Genomic DNA, 24,898 nt, shown 5'->3' on the forward strand with positions numbered 1-24,898 from the left:
ATGTGGCAACCTGTATTGAATGCAATACTCCAGCTGAGGCCAGAGCAGTTCTTTAAAAGGATTCAGCATGTTTACTGCTTTGATACTCCATGCTTCTTTTGATAAAGCTTAGAATTCTGTATCCCTTATTTACTGCTTTGGCAGCCTAACTTTTCACATTCAATGATCTGTGCACACATTCATCCCTGTTAGAATAATATCATTTTATATTGCCTCTCCTCATTCTTCTTAGCAAAATTCACCAACTCGCCTTTCTCCACATTCAGCTTCATGTGCTATGCGTGTGTCCATTCCACCAACCCGTCTATGTTCTGCTGCAATGTACACTATGTCCTTTGTAGTTCACATTACAGCCAAGTTTTGTAGTATCTGCAAACTTGGAAATCGTGGTTTGCATCCCCAAGTCCTGGTCATAGATATAGACCAAAATATAGATCCTTGGGAATGCAACTGTTCACCATCCTCTAGCCCAACAAACAACCATTTAATGTGACCCTCTGTTGTCCATTACTTCATCTACTTTGTATCCTTGCAATCAATGTGCCAGCTGTACCATGCACTTCAACTCTGTTGATAAGCCTTATCAATAGCATTCTGGAAGTCCATGTATACCACATCAACTTTATCTCTCACCTCATCAAAACTGTATATGAAATTGGTTAAATTTGATTTGTCCTTAAGGAATGCATGCTGGCTTGCCTTATTTAATCCATCTTCTTACAAGTGACTGAAAAGGCATTTAGACAGGTACATGGATTGAAAGGTTCAGAAGGATATGGGCGAAATGCAGACAAATGGGACTAGCTCATGTAGGCAACTTGGTCAGTATGGATGAGTTGGGCCAAAGGTCCTGCTTCCAGGCTGCATGACTCTATTACTGTTAATTCAACATCACCAAAGGCTTTCCCAGCACTGAGGTTAAACTGGCTGTCCTGTAGATGTTGGGCTTTCCTTACTCCCTGTTTCAAACAACTGAGTAACGTTCACTACTCTCCGGTCCTCTGGGACTCCATCCACTCCCAGTGACGTACCTGCTTGACTGGGGACGAACAATTCTTATATCCAATATGTTGAATAGATCTGTGTTTGTGAGTCCATATGTAATCTAACCAAGGTTCAAACAAGTTCAGCATAACCTCTCTGGTCTTCAGTTCTGTTCCTCTAAGAAATAACCTTAAATTTAAAACTGCAGCACTGCTTTCAGTAGTTTGTGTATTGGTACTTCCAGAATGTTTTACTCCTCTACTTCATTTAAGTTTTTATTTAACAAATAAAATGTAGTCTTATTTTTCTTATCAAAATATCTTACACTTATCTATGTTTGCATTCATTTGGCATTTATGTGCCAATTCTCCAAGTTTACTTATGTATTTGTTTAAGCTTTAATGGGAATTTTCTGAACAGTTGTTGAAGATTATCAGTTTGATCTCTTATCTTTGAAGAGAAAATTAGGTTTGAAAACATTGAGCTTATTGTACTTAAGGAACATGAAAGTTTCTATAGATTCTTCTGCACTTTGAGTTTTATTCCATTCAAAGAAATCCTTTAATTTCCTAGCAGTTCTCCAATTGGGAATCACTTATTCTCTGTTCTTGCTAACACAGGGACAAAGAAAAGTAAGAATGCTATCAGCAATATCACTTGCCATTCAAATCTGTATATGTGGGAAGATATTTACATAGTTGGCTACACGATGATATGTAGGACCAGATTGTACTGACAATGTAATTCCTGTAGCTGGACTTTTTATGGCCCAAGGATTCTCCAAGCCTTGCATTCCCTGGACTTTCCTGATGGCCACCTGACAGTCTTAATTATTCAAAAGTAATTAAATAAATTAAACAATAGTAAAAGCACCTTTCTTTGTTTCTGTTTTAGGAAGCTCAGAAAATAAATGATTCCTAAGTTTAAATGCTAGAAATTATTTAAAATCATGAGGATTAAGTTCTCTGCACTTGCCTTTCCAGTCAAGACCAGCAGGTCATGTACATCTGGTCCCTCAGCTCAACAGGCCTGTGCTGTACCAGTGCTCAAGGAACTATCTGACAGGATTCACCATCTCCTTTTCCCACAGGGCCTTGAGAACATTCAATGCAAACCACAACCCAGTTGATTTTTAGTCAAAGGTGTTCTTCTGCACAGACTTTTATATGAGACATGGGCGGTCTGCCTGCAAGAAATATTTTGGGGCAATGTGGCTAGACCTACCCTTTGCAACACTGGGAGCAGATAGAACCTCAGCACAGAGTTATACCTGGTGCTTATGTCCCTTGACACAGCACAGACTAAAGGAGCTTCAGGATAAATACCACACCAGGCACATTTCTGTGGAAATTTGTACTTTGCTTGTTTATGGTCGCAACCTATTTCTGATCTGCATAAAATGAAAGAGGCCAATTGGAACCAGTCACAGATACACACAGCAAAAGTCTGATTCAGGTGAATCACCAGCTCTAAACAAACCTGATTTAATTGACAATGACTTTGGATAGAATCTTGTACCCCACATTAAGCAATGAGACAGATCATCAATTTCTGGCCATTTCATTTGTGGATGAAGGTGGTGATATTCCTCCTCATGGATTCTGACATGGTACCAGTTGGACTGATCCAATCCTATGGAGTCCAGTCAAATTCAGCTGGAAAACTATTGCCTCAGAAGTTTTATTTGCCTTAAGGGAACAGATAGATATTGTCAGATCATCTAAAATTAATAGGTGGTCCAGACTGTCCTGTTTGCTGTTGTTTTCAGCCTGCAATTAGATCGGACATCTTGGGAGGTTGTAATGTCTATGGCCTTCTGATCAAATAGTCCACAATAGAATAATTTTTTCCATTCCATCATTTGCTTCACACAAATGGAATCATGTTTTTAACCTTGCCATTATTTTTAAGGACTGGCTGGATTTGCACATTAATTGGCCATTAAATTCAGTGCAGAAAGTTAAGGCTGGTAATAGAGAGTGCAAGTACCTTTTAAATGGTGTGGTAATTGATAATAAAAAGATATTTAACCTCTCTGGCCCACAAAGAGCACTACTTAATGGGCTTAGTCTCATTACCTATGTAGTAATGGAATTTTAAAATTGTAACATTTTTTGCATTTATGAATTTATTTCCTGTCATTTTTTTCTCTCTCTCTCTCTCACTCCAATCTTTTTTGTCTGCCCGTCCTGAACCTGTCCTCTAAGTAACATTCTTTCTCAGTTGTTTCCACCTGTTTCTTAGTGAAGCTGATACTCCTTGTACCAGCTGCCCCACTGCCCTCATTTTTCATTACACTGGCAAAACCTTCTGAACAGAAGATAGCAGGAGAAAAGGTCAAGCTTAGTGGGGTGCTTTGCAAGATGCCAGATCACAGCAAGATCCAGTTCAGTATGGGTGATGTTGAAAATTTAATAGCACACATGGAGATAATTTGTTTTACCTTCTTATGCTGTATCAGAGTTTATCCTTCATTATTCATAATTGCTTGAGAATATTTGGCAATTGAGTTTTTAAAAATGTGTAATCAAAACCAAAATACTGGACATCTGAAATAAAACAGGAAATGCTGAACACACCAGTGGCTAAGAGCACATTCACATAATGGCAATTGGAGCGATAGAGCCAGGTGAAAGAGTGGGGAGGCTCAGTGAGTAACAAAAGGGAGGCCTGAGGTTGTGTAAATATGTGAAATTACCAGCAGAAAATGGAGAAAATAACTGGGTATTAGGAACATGAGATATAAAGACTTAAAATCCTCATAACTAAAAATTTTGGTTGCAGTGTGCCTAGTTGGAGGAGGATGAACTGTTCCTTGAATTTACACTGGGGCTTTTGTTGAAACAGTGAGGTCAGAGAGGGAGTAGGTTTGAGGATTAAAGTGACCTGCAGCTGGAATCAAGTTTGCAGATCGAATGGAGGTGTTTTGCAAAGCAGCCACCCAATCTGTTGTTGGTTTCACCAGTGTAGAAAACACCATATTGTGAGCTCTGAATGCAATGCAACAAATGTCTTAAAATGTAAAGGAGTTACTTGGCAGATATAGTGACATAGCAATGCTTATTTTATGAAGGTGACTCAAATTTGCATGATGTGACAGTGTGAAACCCTCGGTATTAAGGCTGCACCTCCAAGCTTCATAGTAACGGACATGACAAGTTATTGCTCATGGCCACATATAGGGGGAGAGCATTTGATACAGAAATGGGGAAGGATAGATTCTGAAGTATCTTGAATACTTAGGAAATAAATTACCAAGAGAACCCCACAGGTATAGCAGCACATCTTTGAAGATTCCTTGAAAAATATTTCTCTCTTCATAAGCATCAAATGTGTTATGTTTTTGTTCTCTCTGAAACAGTATAGGCAAGGCTGGTTTAGTGCAAACATAATTTTTATCAGACTTGCAAACAAATATAAGAGGCCTTGAAGTATGCCTTCAGCAGTGAAACATTGATGCTCGTTCACCACAATGAAAGTTATCTACTAGATCTAGTGATCTCTGTGGTGTGAGTTTCCTCTTTTCCAACATCTTTTGCTATCAATCATCAGTTCAAAGGGATTCATTAGCTGTAATATTACTGTGCCAGGCTGAATCAGAATCACATAGAATTCTCACATTCATCAATCCAAGAAGGAAAAAGCATAGATTTTAATTACTTTAAAACCCTTTTACATAGTGCTAAATGAAGAAAAGAACATTCATAGTTATTTAAGATTTTAAAAAATGACTTTAATTCTAATAATTAGAAAGAGCAAATTTGCAATGAAATAGTGGCTTCCATTTTCTGAGAACATTGCTTCAAAACTAATAAAATCCTTTTAAAATATGGCCTCTTGCAAACTAAAGAGCAGCCCACCTGCACACATATATTGCAGAAAACATTCCTTGGTTACAATGACAGAGTACCTGTTGAATTTAAATTACTGTCGTGCAACTTACAGTGCATTTCTTATCCTACATACAATCAAGTGCTTCGCTCTAGTTTCATCAGAATGGATTTAACTTGCCAGGTTCACTTTGTGTTAATAAAATCCAATGTTTTAAAATGTGATTTTTGCATGAAATTTCTGGATCATAAATTAATCTGTTAAAAGAAATCCCTTGTTTTTAAAACACATTTAGGGTGCTCAGTAGGGTTGTTAGTTTTGTTTAATGTGAGTCGCATGAAAGACCACACAAATAGCAAAACTGCTATCTAATCCTGATTAATTTATTGATTGGTTGATTAACTATGTCTTCACTCATAAAGAAAAATAATTGAAATATCCTCTGTACAACTTTCTCTGCTTATCTTTCACTTTCTTATTCTTTCATTTATATTCATTTACAAGATGTAGGTGTTGCTGGCCAAGACCAGCATTTAGCTCCTACCTCCAACTGCTGAAGGAGGTGGTGATGAGCCACCATCTTCAACCTCCTTGAAGGAACTCCTACAATGTTCTTGAGTAGTCAGTTGTCTGAAATAGAAGCAGGTGTAGACCATTTGGCCCCTTGTGCCTTTTTCACCATTCAGTAAAGCTATGGCGTACCTCAGCACCGGTGCACTGCACTAACACCATGCCCCTTGATCTCCCCAATGAATAGGACTTTTCTTCTGGAGGATAAACCCAATGACAAGGAAGAAATGGCAATATATTTCCAAGTCTGGATGTTGAGTAACCTAGAGGGGGATAGTTCCATTGCCTTTGTCCTCCTTAATGGTAGAGGTCATGGCTTTGGAAAGTGCTCTGGGCATTAGCCTTGATGTATAATAGCAGTGTGCCAGGGGTAGAGGGAGATGGATGGAATATTAATCAAGCAGGTTGCTTTGACCTGAATGGCTGTGAGGTTCTTGAGCATTGTTGGAGCTGCAGTCAACAATATTCCATCGATATGTAAACTTGTGCCGTATTTTAACTAATGGAAAGATCTTGAGATATCAGAAGGTGAGTCACACATTGCAGGATTCTCAACCTCTGACGTACTATGGTGCCACTGTATTTATATAGCTGATCTATTTAATTTTCAAGTCATTCATGAATATCAAGTGTTAGGTAGTTATAGCATCATGCAGCACTGAAACGGATCCTTTGGACCACCATGTCCATGCAGACTGTCAATTAGACATGTGTAAATCCCTTCACCAGCACTTGGTTAGAATTCCCCTCATTGGAGATGGTTATTGCCTGGCACCTCTTGGGTGTCACTTATTAGCCATGCCTGAATGTTGTCTAGAACTTGCTGCATGCAGACACGGACTGTTTCATTCTATAATCAATTGTGGAATCATTAGCGAACACCCCCACCTAGAACACAGAAGAGTACAGAACAGGAACAGGGCCTTCAGCCCACAATGTTGTGCCAAACTGACCTTATGTTCTCCTGACCTCATGTCTGACCTTATGGTGGAAGGAAGGCAGTGATGAAGCATTTGGGCTTGAGATCCTGTGCTGAGGAATGCCTGCAACTATGAAACAGAAGAATAATAGTCATGTGGTGAAAGGATCATACAATTGCCTATGAATAGTGGAAAAAATAAAGGAATCTTAAAAACTTCAGAAACATTGATGGGGATGGTTGGCAGAAGATAATATTTTGTTTAAATCACCAGTCTAGTGTGACGCGTATATTAAATCAGACAGTAAACCATGTCACTGAAAGGATTATAAATAAAGGATGGCATCTCATTATCGAGGAAGGAATTAGTATCCAAGAGAAATTTCTCACAAATGTGCCAGTGGCAGTTCGCTAAAAACAAAACATCTGCATTCCAAGATTGAGAATTAGAATGCCATGATTGAATTTCCATCTATTATTTGTTTTAAAGAAACAATTGAATTTCATTTTAAGTTGATATAAATTTTAACATATTTAGATTGAATGAAAAGCCAGCACAAAGCCATCACATCACACTCTGAATTTAGTCAGCTGCAGTTCCTTATGTTGCCTTCACCCAGAATGTAATCCCAAACCTTTGTGTGCCTCGGTTTATTCAGGTTCTGCAGACATATAATATTTGTTTCCTGAATTCATTTTATTTTGCAATAGCAGTCCACAGATCAAAATTCTGAAGGTTGATTCAAGTTACAAGTAACGTGAACTATCGATTGTGCAAGATAAAGCCGATTTAATGTTTATTTGCAGTTGGCGCCCAGGTGGACCTGGACTGTCTGGTGTGAAGTGGTGAAAGGGCCTCCACATCAGTCATAACCTGAACAGCACGTAGGCTTCTAAAACAGCAGCATGACTGAGAGAGGAATCAAGACATGAGCAACATGAGTAAAGTGGGAAAGGGGGCAAAATGGCAGTTACCTACTGTATATTATGAACAGACTCTTCAAAGTTTAAATTTAAAGCTGTAGCATTGGAATCTCTTGCCTAGAAGTTGGATTTCATCTATTTTTGATGTGTTAAATGGCTGCTATTACATTTCCCCATGCAAAATTGAGGATCACCTAAAGAATCATAAAATTGGGATGTTTTCTCTTTCAGAAATGGTCATCCCAGTTTAGTCCCTTCAAGAAGCATTAAAACTTGACTTGTGTGTTCTCAGAGGGCAGCTAGTGCCTGAGATCATGTCTGCATGTTGCTCAGGTGATCCCTCAACAGTAGTCATTGAGGTGAGTGAAGGGATGTGTGGAGGAAGGGCAGGAAACGGAGCAGGAAGGGAGAAGTTCCGGGAAAAAGCCAACATGGGAGACGAGTATGACAGCTAGAGTCATTGCGGGTCCCCCAGTTAATGCAGTAACCTTTGGGCCCCTCCATGGAAGTCTTCAGAGCCACAGTGGTCTGCAGATGAAGGAAACAGGTGGTGTGGGGGTGAGAGGAGAGGTTAACGATGCACAGGTCTCCAGATGGAGATTACCCCTCCCTCACTGACACAAGGAGTGGATCAATCACACCCCCCTGCCACAGATGGATTACAGATTGAAGCATCGGCAACTTGAAGGTATTAGGGCACAGGTGCTTCAGTCTATCTCAGTGCTGACACGATGTGTCTTTTAATACATTAAAATGACAGGGAGGGATTTATAAATATAAAAATGATGTCCTAGCAAGAGCACTGCTACTTGAATAATGAGTTAAATTTTGACCTTTTGACCTTTCTGTCAGTAAGTAAGTAATGGGCACTGGGCATGTTGATGATGTCCTCACGTATAGGAGATGGGATGGGGAGGTGATATGAGCATTAGGTTGAATTGCAGCAGGAAGTGTCTGGGTCAGTTTCTTAACGAACAGTAAGTCAACAGGAAATGGGTGCAAACGCTTCAAAACATGCACACAATATCTCTTACGTGTGATTTAACCATAAGTAAAGGGTCCCGACACCTTTTATTTAGTCAGATCAGCAAGAATAAAAACATACACCTCTTGTATTTCAGCCATTCTGGTTCATGAATTTCTATCTGATTGGATGCAAAGACTGTTAATATATTCATTTCAATACAGATTCAGATCTCAAAATATTTTAAGTAGAGATCTGTTTCAGTTTGGGCTTTATCCAAATGGAATGTTTTGTGATGGGTGAATAGATTAGCATGCCTTTGGAAACACAGGAATTTAATCAAAAGCACAATTGGTAAGGGCTCTTGGGTGCTTCTTACATACGTAATGAATTTTGGAAGACTTGTTCAGGGTCCTCTCTAAGTATGACCGTCTCAGACACGGAGATGTCTGGATGTGCAGTGACATCAAACAGAAGGTAACCCACATTTCGATGTCATTAATGCAAAATTAATTTGCATATAGATGGCCCGTGAGCAGAGTGGGCCGCACACAGAAGCAGGGCTTAATCAGACTGGTGAGGCCTGCTTCTGAGTAATTTAAAGAGGATGAGCTTGACCTTTGATTCACAGCCACGGAGACTGGCAGATGGATTTCACTGACTGAAGGCTTGACTCTAACCAGCTTTGGAGCCTTAGTGCATGTTCACGTGAATAAAGCACGATTTATCATGCACAATGGCTTGACTCTCATGTACAGTGAAGTATTGCTTTAGGGGACTTCTCTTTTGAGGGATGGAACAGGCAGAAACCATCATGATGCCATAACATATATTTCAGTCTAAGCTATAAATTAAACTTATTACAGGAAATAGTTTCACAGCAACAGAATGAATGTAGCAAAGCAACGTTCCACTTACTTGCAATTTACTCCTGAGTTGGAATAAAGCAAAGCTTTCTTGAGCCTTACTGCTCATTTTACAGAATCTTAAATCCTTTTGAAAATATTTTGGACAGGGCACATGAAGAGTTTTGCCTCACTCCCTCAGCACAGATAACATTTCGAGCTCTTGTCTTGAAACAACAGTTTCCTTTGAAAAGAACAATGCCTACTCAGCAGGCTGCTAATTACATTAAATGTAGGGTCTTCTGTGGGCTAGCAGATACTAGCACCAGAGTTCCAGTCATAGAGTCACACAGAACAGAAACAGGCCCTTCGACCTACTGAGTCTGAACTGTCCATAGAGCACCCATCCACACTAATTCCATTTTATTCTTCCCTTTATTCCCATCAACTTCTCTCAGATTCTACCAATTAGTGATCTTCACTAAGTTTTAGACAAAGCTTTTGAAACATATTTATAATATCTAAGATAATTTCTCTATAGTTGTTGCAAACAAGCTTGGTTGCTTCTGAAAAGTAACTTTGCCCACATTACCATTTTGACATTTGGATGTACTGTTCAAATGACCTGGGCCAAAATAAGTACATTTACAGACAAACGTGCATGAGGTGACTTCCCTTGAGCTGAAAACCATGCTTGGTTAAATAAGCTAAAATATCAAAACTTTGCATAACTAAAAACTAAAGTTTTAGCTTGAATGAGGCTTCATAACATGCTTTTGATGACTTTAAAGAGAAATTAATTATTAATCAATGAATGAAACAATATTCATCGTGCAGATTACAGTGTCACCTGATCTCTTATCACACATGATCAATTGTCTTGTGTCAAATCAAAGTTCTGCCAATCTTCCCAGAAGAGCATAAGAGACGTACGGGTAGGTTAATTTGGGATTAAAATGGACAGCGCAGGTTCGTTGGGCCGGAAGGGCCTGTTACCACGCTGTAAATAAAATAAAAAATAAAAATAAAATTTACCCCTTGCAATTAAGTAAACCTTGGAATTCTCACAGGGATTCCGGTTAACGTTTGTTTCTCTGCCACCAGCCACTAAACCATGAGCTTGTCATTTCATGTGTTGCCTTGTAGCAAATGGCAGCTGTATTTTGCTATTTGCTTGAAGTCAATGGAACAAAAGTCAGGCATGGTATTGAATGGACTCCCAAATTACCATTGCTCAAGATTGGATTCACCAAAAATGCTCCCAGGCAAGCAGATGAGTTGTGGATCAAGATGAGAGGGGAAAAAAGACAGACTAGCAGAAAGCACAAAACCAAAAGAAGGCAAACAGGAGGGAAGATCATGATGGAATTTAGCAAGTTACAACACTGGCATCAACCTGATAATGTGTCATGTTTCCCTGGAAAGTCCTGTTCACAAAATAAAGAATGAGTTCAACTGACAATTTCAATCATTAGCAAAGTGGTGGAAGGTGACCTCAACTGTATGATCAAGGGTTTATCAATAATGTGCTCAGTCTGGGTTACACCAGGAACAGATGGCTCCATTCCTCATTATAGGCTGGGTCCAAACAAGGACCAAAGACCCGAATTCCAGAGCTAAGGAGAATAACTGTCGTTATCATTAAGGCAGAATTTGAATGTGCACCCTCCTGGGGTCATGGTAAAACTAACTGGTCTGCAAATCAGCAAGGGAAATATAAATAAAATGTTCTACCAATTGACTCATCCATTTTGCACAATTATGCAAACTCAAACTCAACACCAGTAGGACTCGAACAATGTTCTATTGGAAGGATATTCAAGTACCGAGTGATTTTGCTCTTACTTAACATGGGTCTGCTTAGCAGCTCTTGGTGAAAGTCAGTTGGAAGCAAGATTTAGCTATCTGTTCCCAAACCAGAGAATAAAAGTTTATTATATTGCCCCTACCACTGGCCTGGCTGTATCTGCACAAACTGTAATGGAAAGTGTGGATCCAAACATCCTCCTGTGACAAATTTCCAATTTTGGATGTATCACTTGGGGAAGGTATCAAAGTCCAAACTTTCCCCAAGGAAAGAGAATTTGGTAAGCATATATTCATGCTTCCCCTTGTCCACATCCTGATGCCCAGATCAACAATGATGGTCATCACTCTGACACCAAGCTTGGCTATTAACCAAAATTTTCAGCATTTGTGTGGGATCATCTGATCAGCCGGGGAAAAAAAATTCTTTGAAATAAATGCAGCCACTGGTAAAAGTTAACATTTACCTGTAAGAAAATCTTGAAGTTGCTATCAGCTGCATAATGTATTGGTGGCAATCATCAGTTATCTATCTTTCATTTTCACTGCAAAATCTAGACCATCGTTGTTTCTTGGTTGTTGATGTGATTTATTTTAGGTTGAATATTGTGGAAAGCAGGCTGACAGTTAGCATAGAGAACTATTGTGTAAGACATCTGGCACACACCATTAAGTAAATGTATTATTGACAAGTTTCCATAGGAGACCATTAAATTTTGATTATTTTGAGGGTAAGTGTATGTTCTGTTACCCTGTTTTTTTACCCTTTGAATGAAAGAAAATATTCTCTGTTTTGTGTCTAAACATATAAAAAGAAACTGGAAATGACATCTCATTTATGCTCTGTTTTCATGATGCATAGACAAGCAAACTGGGAGTGAGAAAGAATATCGCTTGAGGTTGCCTGGGGTAATGATTGAAGGTAAAATGCCGCTTGTCTGTCATTTTGTTTCTAAATAAAAACACTTTTTTAGTATCAAAAATAAGGACATTTATTTTCTGTGTGCAAATATGTACAGTCAGAAACAAAGATGAGGTCAGTAGTTTTTAAGTGATATTTTTCCAGTGGTTTGAAGTCGCATTCTGGAAATACAGTAAATGAAAGCAAGCTATTGTTGTTTGCTACAGGCAATATTGCCAACTGTAGTAGAGTGCACTTCTGGATACTGTTCCATTTTTGAATATAATTTAAGGCTGAGTGCCAGGGATTTTGAAGACTAGCCAATTGTCTGCTGAAATATTTTGGTCACACAAACCTACATGTTCCATTAAGCAATAACCCAGCATTATTAAGTAATAACCACTTGCACAAGTGGCCTTTTAGCACCTGTTTATTTTTATTATTTCAAAACTTCCAGCTTTATTTTGAGAACATTTTAGCTACCTTGCATTTTTGATGCTCTTTTTCACTGCATTGGAACATGCATGAGCTGTAAGTTTCCAATAGATAAACAAAGAAGTTGCATTCTGTTTGCTCTGAAAATGAATGGTAATTGCAAGAATTGCTCAAGTCAGTTGTGCAAACTGGACTAATGTTTGACCCTACCACTTGTAAAATTTCTGTCTCTTGTTCACCTTTAAGCTGAAGATTGTTTTCTGATTGCTCAGTGCCTGTCAAGTGGTGTTGTCAGTCGTGAAAAATAAGCTGTGCCAGTTCAGTTAATTGTGGATAAATTTGGGTTTGACAAGCAAGCAGCCAAATGACAGTGTGAGAAGCCTTCTCTTATAGAATTCAAGAACTGGATTTAAGAGCACTTTCTTTTCATTTAGTAATGGAAATCTGATGAATAAAAAATCTGAGGTGCTAATCTTTAATGTTTCATGGATTCCTGAAATAAAATGCCCTTAGCTCACTTGAAATTACTGATTCTATTTAGAATGTAGATCCATGATATTAGGAGCCTTTAGGAAGTATTTGTTTGAAAGAGAGCCTGCAACCTTTGTGGGATCAAAGCTGGTGCTAAACTTGAGCTGTCAGTTGCAAATTTTACAGGTTCTATGATGCCATTACAAACTATGAATGGTGTATGTGGTGGCATTTATTGTGCTCGCAGTCCTTGCCACTGTTTAACAGGTTGTTAAGTCACTCGGGTTTTGGTCCAAGTTGAGTTTAATTGAAAGTCTGTGCCAGCATTTATAGTACGGAAGGTAGGAAAAGGGTAAGTCCAATATATAAGAGGGAAAAGCAGAGTAGTGATAGGTGGACAAAAGAAGGGAGGCGGCAGGGGCACAAGGTGGTGATAGGTCGATGAAGTAAGGGATAGTGATGGGGAGGAGGGGAGAGCAGATCCACCGGCGGATGGGTCAAAGGTAAGGAGAGAAAGGAAAAACATGGGTAGAAAAAAAGAGGCTAGGAAAGGGAAGAAAGGAAGAAGAGAAGAAGCATGGCGGTGGGGGGGGGTGGTTGTGGGGAAGTGGGGGGATTACTTAAAGTGGGAAAATTCAATATTCATGCCGTTAGGCTGCAAGGTTCCAAGACGGAAATTGAGGCACCGTTCCTCCAGTTTACACTTGGAATTCTCCTGGCAGTGGAGGAGGCCGAGGACTGACATATCAGTGATAGTGTGGGAGAGTTGTTGAAGTGATTAGCAATGGGGAGATGTAGATCGTGGTTACGGACAGAGTGCAGGTGTTCTGCGAAATGGTCACCTAGTCCGCGCTTGGTCTCACCAATGTAGAGGAGGCCACACTTGGAGCACCAAATGCAGTAGATGATATTAAGGGAGGTGCAGGTGAATCTCTGTCTCACTGTTTGGGTCTGTTTGGGTCCCTGGATAGAGGTGATAGAGGGGGTGTAGGGGCTGGTGTTGCACCTATGGCGGGGGCAGTGGAAAGGTCCCGGGGTGGGAGCGGGATGGGCGGTGGGGGGAGGACTGAACGAGGGAGTCGCTGAGAGAGCGGTCCCTGCGAAAGGCAAAAAGGAGTGGGGAGGGGAAGATATGCTTGGTGGTGGGGTCCCGTTGGAGATGGCGGAAGTGGCAGAGTATGATGTTGGATAGGTAGGCTGGTGGGATGAAATGTGAGGACAACGGGTCCCTATCCCTGTTGGGTCTGGGAGGGGTAGGGGTGAGAGCAGAGGTGCGGGAAATGGCAGAAATATGGGTGCGAGGTCTCTCGACCATAGTCGGGAAAGTACGGGTGTGAGCTCTCTTGACCACAGTCAGGGGAAAGTACGGGTGCGGTTCACTTCAACTACCCCCCCCCCCCCCCCCCCCACACTATCACTGATATGTCAGTCCTCGGCCTCCTCCACGGGCAGGAGAATTCCAAGTGCAAACTGGAGGAACAGCACCTCATTTTCCGTCTTGGAACCTTGCAGCCTAACGGCATGAACATTGAATTCTCCCACTTTAAGTAATCCCCACCCCACCTTCCCCACAAACTCCCCACCCCCCCCACCTTCTTCTCTTCTTCCCTTTCCTAGCTTCTTTTTTTCTACCCTTATTTTCCCTTCACTCCTTACCTTTGACCCATCCCCCGGTGGATCTGCTCTCCCCTCCTCCCCGTACCTGCCTATCACTATCTCTTACCTGCATCTACCTATAACCACCTTGTGCCCACCCCACCTCCCCTCTTTTGTCAATCTTTCACTGCTCTGCTTTTTCCTCTTATATATTGGGGCTTCCCCTTTTCCTATCTTCAGTCCTGAAGAAGGGTCCTGACCCAAAACGTTGACTGCCTGCTTTTCTCCACGGATGCTGCCTGGCCTGCTGAGTTCCTCCAGCATCCTCGTGTTTTTCATCTAGATTCCAGCATCTGCAGTCCTTTGTTTCTCCAGCATTTATAGTGTTGACAGTTTGCCAATAGTCCTGTAAACAAATAATTTTGTCATTCTCCAGAAATTTTAGCGATAGAACTTGTCAGAATTTCAGATAATTTCAAACTAGGAGAGGAAATGGAGTTCAAGGGACCAGCCTACAATCTATTCAATGAATCAAAGAGGGAACATGAGTGGATTGAATAATATCTGGTGCAAGTTATTGCACAGACATGTTTATAAAAAAAAGAAATCTTGCATTTATATGGTGTCTTCCACATCGATATCTAAAACAAATGATGTCGAATTGACGTGTGATCACTGCTCTGATGGAAGGAATGCAGACAGTTCCTTTACATCAAGTTCCCACAAACAGCAATATGAAAATGATAAGTGATCTTTCAGCAATGTTGAGGTGCTTAATAGAACCAGTGGAATTCTTATGTCCAGCCAAGAAGCAGGCGGAGTGACAATTTAATATCTCATCAAAAACAAAATTGGCCTGGGAATTCTGAGACACCCAAACAGGTGGGTCTATGGTCATTGAAATGATGTGTCAATGATTATTTTTGGATATTGTCCCCACCATCCCAATCCTGCTGCAGATTTCAGTTATATCTAAGGCTTCAAGCACAACTGAAGGGGCATTGCAGGTTTTCTTCGTTGGAAATGCAATGCCCAGTAGTCAGTCCCAAGGCTGGGTGTGGTGGCTATAAGCCTTATTCGGCCTCGGATTTGGTTGGAGCAGGTTTTGAAAATGTGCACTAGAACGCAGGAAAATAGGAGTAGGAGTAGGTGACCAAGCCCCACAAGCCTGCCCCAAATTCCAAATAATCATGGCTGATCTGCCCCAGGCCTCATCTCCTGTTCTGTGCCAGTTCCCCACAACCTTCAATTCCTCAATCTTTCAGATATTTATCTATCTCCACCTTAAGTGAATCTAATGATCTGGTCTCCACCACTCTTGGGGGCAGAGAATTCCAGGGATTCTCTACCCTCTGAGAGAAGAAGTTTCCATGTACCTCAGTTTTAAATGACCAGCCCCATACTTTGTAGCTATGTCTCCTTATTTGTGACTCTACCACTACTGGAAACATCCAAACATCTACCCAGTCAAACCCCCTCAGGAGCTTGTAAGTTTGAATAAGGTCACCCCTCAATTCTTCTAAACTCCAAGTAACACAGACACAAACTGTCCAGCCTCTCTTGATGGGACAACCCTCTCACCCCAGGAATTAGCCTGGTGAATCTCCTTTGGACTGCCTCCAATGCTACCATATCCTTTTTAAGGTAAGGGGACCAAAGCTATGCACAGTATTTCTGGTGAGGCCTTACCAACACTCTGTACAGCTGTAACAAAATCTCCCTACTCTTATCCAACCCCTTTGCAAAAAAGGCCACCATATTGTTTGCTGTCTTAACTTCTTGTTGGACCTGCTTTGCGAACAATTTGTGATTCATGCACTTGAACACCAAGATCCCTCTGTACTTGCAGTCTCTCTCCATTTAGGTAATAATCTACCTTTTGATTTCTCTTACTTAAGTGCAAATCCTCACACTTCCCAACATTAAACTCCATTTGCCAGGTGTTTGCTCAATCACTCAATCTATCCATATCTCTTTGCAGAATCACAGTGTCCTCATCACAACATGCCCTTCCACCTATTTTCATATCATTGGCAAACTTGGAACTTTTACATTTCATTCCGTCCTCCAGGTCATTAATTTAAATAGTCAACAGTTAAAAGCCAAGAACTGATCCCCAGTTCATCCCTCCCACCTAAAAAGATCTAATTTATTTCAACGTGATCTTTTTTCTTCAATCTGCTTTCTATGTGATGGACAGCTTACAATCCAATCTAACATTTTATCCAGTACCTTAGGCTCTTAATTTATGCATCAGCCTCTTCTGTGGCACTTGGTCAAATGCCTTATTGAAAATCTAAATGTACTACATCTATAGGTTCCCCTCTATCAACTCTACCAGTCATGCCCTCAAAGAATTCAAGCAAATTTGACAAACATGATTTACCTTTCATGTTCAGTTGGTTTGATTTTACTCAGCTTTCCTAAATGATTTATTTCCTCTTTATTTATTGACTCTATCATCTTGCCAAGATGGAGGGTGAGACAGGGGAAGAGATGTTGGAAGATAATTAAACCTTTGCTTTCAATGTGAGGTAAGAGCAGGCCTCACTGCTGTGGTGGTGGTGGGGTGAGCAGAGGGGGAGGTATTCACAGCCTGCACTCTGATTGAAGGGAGGGGATGGGTGAAGACATTGGAGCCAGTGCTGGGATTGTCAGGGGTGCAGATGGAGGGACATCGGCTGCTCTTGGGTAGCTGTTGTCGTGGAGTGGCGTGGGAGAGTTATGGAGGTCTATGCCTTCAGCAGAGAAAGGGGAGAGTGATCATTCTAGGTGATGGTGGGGAGAAATCAAGACCTCTTTTGGAGGATGGCAAGGGCAAGAGTTTTGTTAGTGGCAGGGGATCAGAGGGTTTATGCCTGGACCTGGGCCTCGGGGATGTGAGGTACTGCAGTTATTGCCTGGGTCTCAGAAGGTTAGGATGGAGATCAGGGGAAGTTGGTGCAGTACAGGGAGGACACGAAGATAAAAATAGGTAGAGATTTTATCTGACTGAGATCCCAGTACTCTGTTGTGCTGGTGAAAACCAGGATGTCCAGGGAGTGTCCACAGATGGTGCTCCTGGGACAAATGGTGCAAGTTCTCCCATGGTGTACTGAACTGAACATTACGTCATCAACTGAGAAAACATATCCACAAATAGAGGTGACTCATACCCAAAGTGCCTGCTGTAAAACAACCCACAACAATCACGTAATGTTGAAAGTAAAGCACGTTAAGAGATAGAATATTTAGACGATCAGTATAAATCCCTTTGCTGAGGCCTGACCAGTGTTACATAAAGGTTTACCATAACTTCCAAGGTATTATGTTATATCCTTCATACTTACTAAAGACAAGGATCCTGTATGCTTCCTTTATTAGCCTTCTCAACTTTTCCCACTACCTTCTAGAATTCAGGTAGGTTTCCCATTAAAATGGTGCTCTTTATGTAGCATTTCACCTCCCATGTGTCTGTCTATATCGTCAGTCCACCGATACCTTCCTGAAGTTTGCTCCTTGCAAATTTGAGATTGTCCTGCACGCCAAAATCCAGTCGTTGATATGTATCAAAAGGAGTAATGGTCCTACATCTGACTGCAGAGGAACACCACAGTTTGCATCCCTCCAATCTGGCAAATCAACCTTAAATGCAACCCTCTGCTTTCTGTCCCTTAGCTGGTTTTGTATCCATCCTGCCACTTTAATCACACAGGTTTTCAACTTTTATATCAAGCCAATGTGCAATACTTTATCAAATGTTTTTTTTGAAAATCCACGTGACATTTTCCAAGCCACCCTCATCAAAGTTTCTGTTACCTCATCAAAAGGCTCCATCAAGTCATTCAAACTCAGCCAGGCTTTAACAAATGTGGGCTGATGTTTTTTTTATTAATCCTTCTCTTTACAAATGCCAAGTAATTGTGCTTCTGATAATTGTCCATTAATGTTTGGAAGCATTCAGCACTACCCAAGATAAAACCAAGACTACAAGAAAGCAACATATATGGTTATTAAATAGAAATATGTAACAGTATGTGATGGAAGGAAAGTAGAATTTCACCTCATGTTAATGCATTGAGAGTTGGGTAAAAAGACAGAAGTTCAAGATGGTAATATATAATTTAGAAATGATATCAGGAAGTTCTTCCTTACACAAAAATGGAATGGACTTAACCACAGAATGATAAAGGTAAAATGTCCTTTCAGAAACAATTGGATACAGCAGTGTGAGGAGCGTTGTGTCTCAGTGGATAAGTTAACCATGGTTGGATGAATTACCTTTCTCATTTATAATTATCCCAAAAACATAAAGCTTTTTATTTGTACAAAACATAGAGTCTTAAGTAGACAAGCAAAGTTGACTCTTGAGGAATTTTGTTTTACCTTTAATTTTTTTGGTAAATGAGATTTGATATTACAGTTCAAGAATCTTAATATCTTCACCTTCCTGCTTTACAGGGCGCTACCATAACCCAAGTGTATCTTCTTCCAAGTCTGCTTCCAATAGCTTTGAAGGAAATCCAACAGATTTCATTCAACATGGAGCAACTGGACAAGTGCTTCTTCTCGTCTGCAACACAGCAGGAACCAGCCAGCAAGCTGTCAGGTAACGTCTGATGCAAGGAGTGAAATTTCTGCCAGCTATGCTAAATTCAGTCAAAAATTGAACATGTATAAGTGTATTTAAAACATTTTAAATTCTCAATCTTTGTTAAAGTTGACAAACACTTGAACTTATTTTTTCTTCATGCGTTGTTGGCTAGGCAAAATTGTTCATTCGTTTTGGCACTTCATAAGATAATAGGGTCTCGAACCACAGTGTACTTCCTCGCAGCCTGGAAATACTGCTGGAATACTGAAGGTACTTCCACAGTGCAATTTGGTAAGGATTTCAAGTGATCATGGCCCAGCAATAAAAGAATAGCAGTGTCCAAGATGGCATGGTTTATGATATGGAGGGAAAACTGAAGCTGTTAATGCTCCCATTTGTCTATATCCCTTGTCTTTCCAGGTCATGGTTGTCATAGGGCTTGGTAGGTACTGCCAAGGAAGCTTGAAGCTATAGATGGTAGGCACAGCAGCCATACTGTGTTACTGATGGAGGAGTGAATTAAAGCTTAGGGCGGTGGATGGCTGTCAATCCAGTGGGAAAATGGTGTTGAGCTACTTAAGAGTTGTTGCAGCTACACAAGTAGAAAATAATCCATTATGCTCCTGACTTGTACCTTGAAGATGATGCAAAGACTGAAGGGAATCAGAGGGTGAGTCACTCACCGCAGTATACCAGTCCCTGACCTGCTTTTGTTGCCAGAGTATTTATGTGGCTGTCCAGTTAAGCTGCTAATCAAGTATGACTCTCAGGATATTGATAGTCTGAGATTCAATGATGGTGAAGCTGTTGACTTTTAAGAGGTGGTGGTTGGACTCAGATTGGATGCGACTTGAAATTTACCTGTCACCTATAGAGCCAAATTTTAATTTTCTCCAGGTAATCACAGACTACTTCATTATCTTCTGAGTTGCAAGTGGAACCAAACATTGTGCAATCATCAGCAATTGTCCCCAGTGTCTCTAAAGTCATGACAAAAAGAAGATTAATGATGAAGCAGTTAATGGCAGTTGGCTCCTGGAACCACTCCATGAAGACCTCTGATGTACTGAGGTTAAGACCTTTGGTTGAGTTATGACTGAAGGCTGTGGAGAGTTTTACCCCGTTGACTTCAGTTTTTACCAGGATCTTTGACTCTACATTAGGTCAGATGCTGTCTTACTATCAAGGGCAGAGACTAACATTGCACCTCTGGAATTCACCTTTATTATCCAATGTTGGACTCGGTCTGTAATGAAGTCTGGAGCCGAGTGATCCTGGCAGAACCCAAACTAAGCAGGTTATGGTGAATCAATATCTTCCAAAACTTTGCTGATGAATGAGAGTAGAATGATCAGGCAGGAAGGATTTGTTCTGCTTTTTGTAGACAGGGTATAGTCAAGCAAATTAATACTTCTGGGTAAATGTTAGTCTTGTAGTTGGACTGGAGGCACGGCTGGTTGTGGAGTATGTCTGCAACACTACAGTCAGGCTGTTGTTGGACACGTGGCCATTGTCATACCCAGCACACTTGGCCATTTCTTGATATCTTGCACAATGAATCAAATTACCTGAAGACCAGCTTGTATGATATTAAGGACCATAGGTGAAGGTCAAGATGGAACATTCCCTTGGCACATCTGGCTGAAGAGGGCTTTAAATGCTTTAGTTTTGCCATTGAAGATGGAGATATTCATGGAGCTACCTGCTACTATTGGTTCTCTTAGCTGTCCACCACCATTTACAGCTGATGCAACAGTACTGTAGAATCTGTCTTGAATGTTATTTTTATGATTTTAACAGTCTGTTGTAGCTTCATTAAGTTGGTGCGTCATTTATGGGTATGCCAGGTATTGAACCTCTCATTGACCAGCAAGCCTTGGCATCAGTGTGGTAAACTCTTTAACAGGTTCTCTCAGGTTGGATGTGCCTGGCACAACACACTGCCACCCAGTTGGTATGTGCTAGTGTTTGTCATTAATTCCATCTATTTTTAATGTTTAGTCTCAAATCATCTGATGTAGAATGATTAGACAACCATGCACACAGAGTGCAGACTTCAGAGAGACTGCAGGTACTGAGGCTGTAAGCGCTCAAAGTCCAGCCACAGCACAGGATCTTGCTGAGAGCAGTTTATTCAATGGGAGTCTAAACGTTGACAACCATTTCCTATTAACTAATATTAGTGAAAAGGAAATCAGAGGCAGAACATCTTCAGTAGTGCTACAAGGCCTTGTGCAGTTCTGCTTTGTATCTTTGTTGAATAAGAAAGTGAAGAAAATGCTGGTAAATGGAGTTAGTACAGATGGATTCTTGATGGTCTGCATGGACTTGGGCCAAAGGTGTTTCATTGCTGTGTGACTATAAATGTAAATTTAAAATTTAATGTGATAATTTGTTGGAATGAAGCACTAATATTATGCAAGAATTGTCAGTCAGATTATTGAAGCCACCTGTCAGTTGTTCAGCAGTCTGATAAAATTGTTGGGAATTGCCACCTTTCACTAAAAATGGGCAAAGCAGTTTTAAAAAGGAAGCAGTTTAAAAATCAAAGCTGTTCCCATGTTCACAAGTGCTTCCAATGATGACCTGCTGGATTTATATCAGTCCTCACTCTCATTGTTGTCACAGTGCTAGATCCATGAGAAATATATGATGCCATTTGTTTTTGCTGTAACTTTTTATTACTGACTGTGACAGAAAAGAAATGGCATTTGTCTGCAGCAAGGATCTCAGTCGTGGGAACGTGGGGGGTGCTGGAACTGGAGGATTGCCTTCTGGTTAAGATGCTGATCAGTATCTGCTTTGAGCAATTTTTCCAGCAAAATGTAGTGCTCTCAGGCTGCTCTCAATGAACAGGTATTTGAACTCTGCCTTCAGAAGAGACCTTGCAATTTACTTGTGTTGTTTGACCGTTGTGATACATTTCATTCTACTGTTGCCCTGGGTATTTCCTGTCATAAACATTGTGAACAGCAGATCTGTGTTTATGTCCCTAAATAAATTACTTCAGAAGTCATGTTCTTTCTCTTCGAATTGGCACAACATAGCAGTGCGAAGTTTTTAGGCTGTTCGAAATGTACAAGGGTATTGCTGCTTGAGAAGCATCAAGTGCTAATTGAATATCTTTTTCTATTCATTTGTCAGGCCAAATAAACGCAGATTCAGTAAATGTAGATTCAGTTTGTATTAGTGCAAGCACTTGTAAGAGATGTTTTAAATTAAATATAGATATAAAAAATACACCATCCAAAAGAACTCCACAGTTCTCTTGAAAGACTTTAATATTTTATCCTGCACTGAGAGTTCTCCCATACTCAAGTGTTCAATGCCATATCAGATTCCCTTTTGAATCAAATGTCACATTTGATAATGATGTATCCTTGGAAAGTATTTTATAATAAACAGAGCGAGGTTCAATTTGCTGTGGTCCACCACTCTAAACGAAGTCATCTTTATAAATTGCTTAAATGAGATTGAATCAGTAAAATATCATGCATTTTTAATCCACAGTGACCAACTACTTTCTGTGATTTTACAAATCTATCTCTTTGTCTTCATAAACTGGCTACAACTTCCTTTCACTTCAATTATGATTTTAGAGAAATTCATTTTTGCTTAAAATACTTATCTTACAGGGCTATGAAGAAGTCTGAAATCCAGCCAACTCTATTTTGCAGTCATTTCTTCTGAAGATTTGATTAGATGAAAGTTGAACCGTAGACCAGTGGTCCAACATTTCTTTGAATAGATGAGATCAGGGCACCAAGGTTTACCACTTAGACTGTTTCCTACTTATGAATTATATTGACCCTGGAAACTTACTAAAAAAATTATATTGAATTTTCAATATAATCTGCTTGGAAGTTAAATGCATTTGAGGTTTCTGCACTGATTATTTTGATCTTAGCCTTACTGAAGGAGAACACGCTACAATTGGCTTTAGTGCACCTAGGCTTAAGAATAATGTATTCAACTATGATGCTTGCTCCTGGCTGTCTTTTGTTAAAATAGAGTGCAGGATGGAGCTCTGCTGTGATGCTCAACAATTAAATAGCCATTTGGCATTTCCAAGTCCACCATTTGGGATGGTACCAGAGGATTTCTGTCACCTGAGGAATTACATCTGTAGCTGGAAGTGAAGAAAATCTGTTTAAAAAAAGAGGGAAATGAATTGAAGGAGCGTACTGTATCACAGCAGATAATTGTCCTCTCATAGTGACTGTAATTTGACATTGTACATTGAGTAAAGTAGTACTGGCGGAACTGAGACACTGTTTTATGTGCCAATTCCAGGGAGCTTGTGACAAATGTTTTGCTGCAGGGAAAGGGAAGCAGAGATACAGAGAGCCTCCTGGATAATATTAGGTAATTTGATGTACATTAGCTTTGTAGATTGAGATGAAAACAAATTGTGGAAGTGACATTATTACTCAGTATTAGATGATTTATAAGTGTTTTATTTTAATGGCAAGTAATAAATTCTGCTTCATATTTTTTCTTGAAGCCCTTTCTACTTGCAAAAATCCCATTGAAGGACCTGGAGATAGCACCCACTCAGTTTCTCTCACTCTCTCTCTCCCTCTCCCTCTCTCTCTCTCTCTCTCTCTCTCTCTCTCTCTTAATTCTGCCATTGAAATTGCTCCTATTGGAATAAACCATGATTTTTTTAAAATATGCAGAGCCTTAAGTGCCTTTATTTACCTCCAACACTGCAGGGAAAGATTTGTGGATGCAGTTGGGCAAAAGTAATGTAGGAGAATGATCACCTGTTCATCCAGTTCTTGAACAAATTTGCTTGTCCATTTCCACCAAAATATATGGTAGCATTAGCAGAATCTCACTATTTTAATAATTGTAGATTATGGGAGAAATGATGATAAATTTTGGTTGCATGTCTGGTGGAACTAAAATATTTTGCAAACTCAATCTAAAAGGATGGTTGATGCAGCTATGCTTCTTCATCTCCAAGTGATCAAAATATGTCTATATCCTCTTTTTCCAATCCTATGAAGTGTTTTCCCATCCAGTGCATATAGTTTCAAAGGGAGAGAGCTGCTGAGCTTCTATTAAGGACACGTTTAATAGCCACAATGGGTTACCTTGAGCATTCTATTCTTTGGGGACTTGGCTACTGATGGCTGGATCTTGGTGTGAACCAAGGTAACCTAGCTGTGGCATTGACAAGGTGACTGACAGATTGTGTGTCAGGGATGGAGAACTGGCAGCACAGAGATACAAGAGTGCAGATGCTGGAATCCGGAGCAAATAACAAACTGCTGGAGGAACTCAGTGGGTCAGGCAGCATCTGTGAAGGCAAAGGGATGGTGGACATTTTGGAAAATTGGTTGATGTGTTCTATATACTCATGGATACTGAGTGCCAAACGCCCCGTGTAGCAGACAACACAGCTGCATGCATTCTGATACACATGCTCTGTCTGCGATTAATAATGGAAGTGGAAAAAGAGGCAAATCTGGCCAACTCTTAAAGCAGGCAGGAGAGTTTCTCGACATGTATGTAGAGGACGTAATACTAATTTGAAGTCTGCTGTCCAAAAGTGGGCTGCCCTGAACACCATTGGTATGGCACCAGCTGTATTCAGGGGAACACAGCTGATGAGCCACCTTATCAGCAGTCCTTGGAGGGACCTTTGGCTGCCTCCAGCAAAGTGGATTGATTGTTGAAATTCACTTCCTCCTTACAGTTTCCTTTCCACCTTGCCCCCTGCACCTCCAGGACCTAGCTGAGGACTGATGCTGAGGATGCAGGGACTTAAAATCCAGTATTAATTCACTAAGCAGCCATTTGGAAATGGCCAGCATGTATCTATCTTAATGCTCTTTCATTTAAAAGATGCCCAAGCTCCAATATCTGTTGACACTCCAGACTGCTGTTTGAATGCAGGCCAAATTCCAAGCCCATTTATCCAGTTCTGTTTGGAAACAGACTGATATGATAATTAGTGCTCACGTTATTGATTTTCCAAGGATTTGAACGTCCACAGCTTGTGTTGTGTGATATTCAAAAAGCTTGTCCACATTGAAGACAGCTGGACAGTTTCAATGGGAACGCAGATGTC

At 40.4% G+C, this 24,898-nt stretch overlaps 1 protein-coding gene across 1 annotated transcript in view; it reads left to right on the forward strand.

Annotated features, from left to right (window-relative positions):
* The window catches only part of usp43a (ubiquitin specific peptidase 43a), a 338,744-nt gene that overhangs the window by 259,239 nt on the left and 54,607 nt on the right, over window positions 1–24,898 (forward strand). Inside the window, exon 7 of the mRNA XM_052033131.1 lies at window positions 18,687–18,834. Coding sequence (XP_051889091.1) covers window positions 18,687–18,834 — 148 coding nt within the window. The remainder of the gene's footprint in view (window positions 1–18,686; window positions 18,835–24,898) is intronic.

This window comes from Pristis pectinata, chromosome 18, assembly GCF_009764475.1.
Source record: "Pristis pectinata isolate sPriPec2 chromosome 18, sPriPec2.1.pri, whole genome shotgun sequence".
NCBI lineage: Eukaryota > Metazoa > Chordata > Chondrichthyes > Rhinopristiformes > Pristidae > Pristis > Pristis pectinata.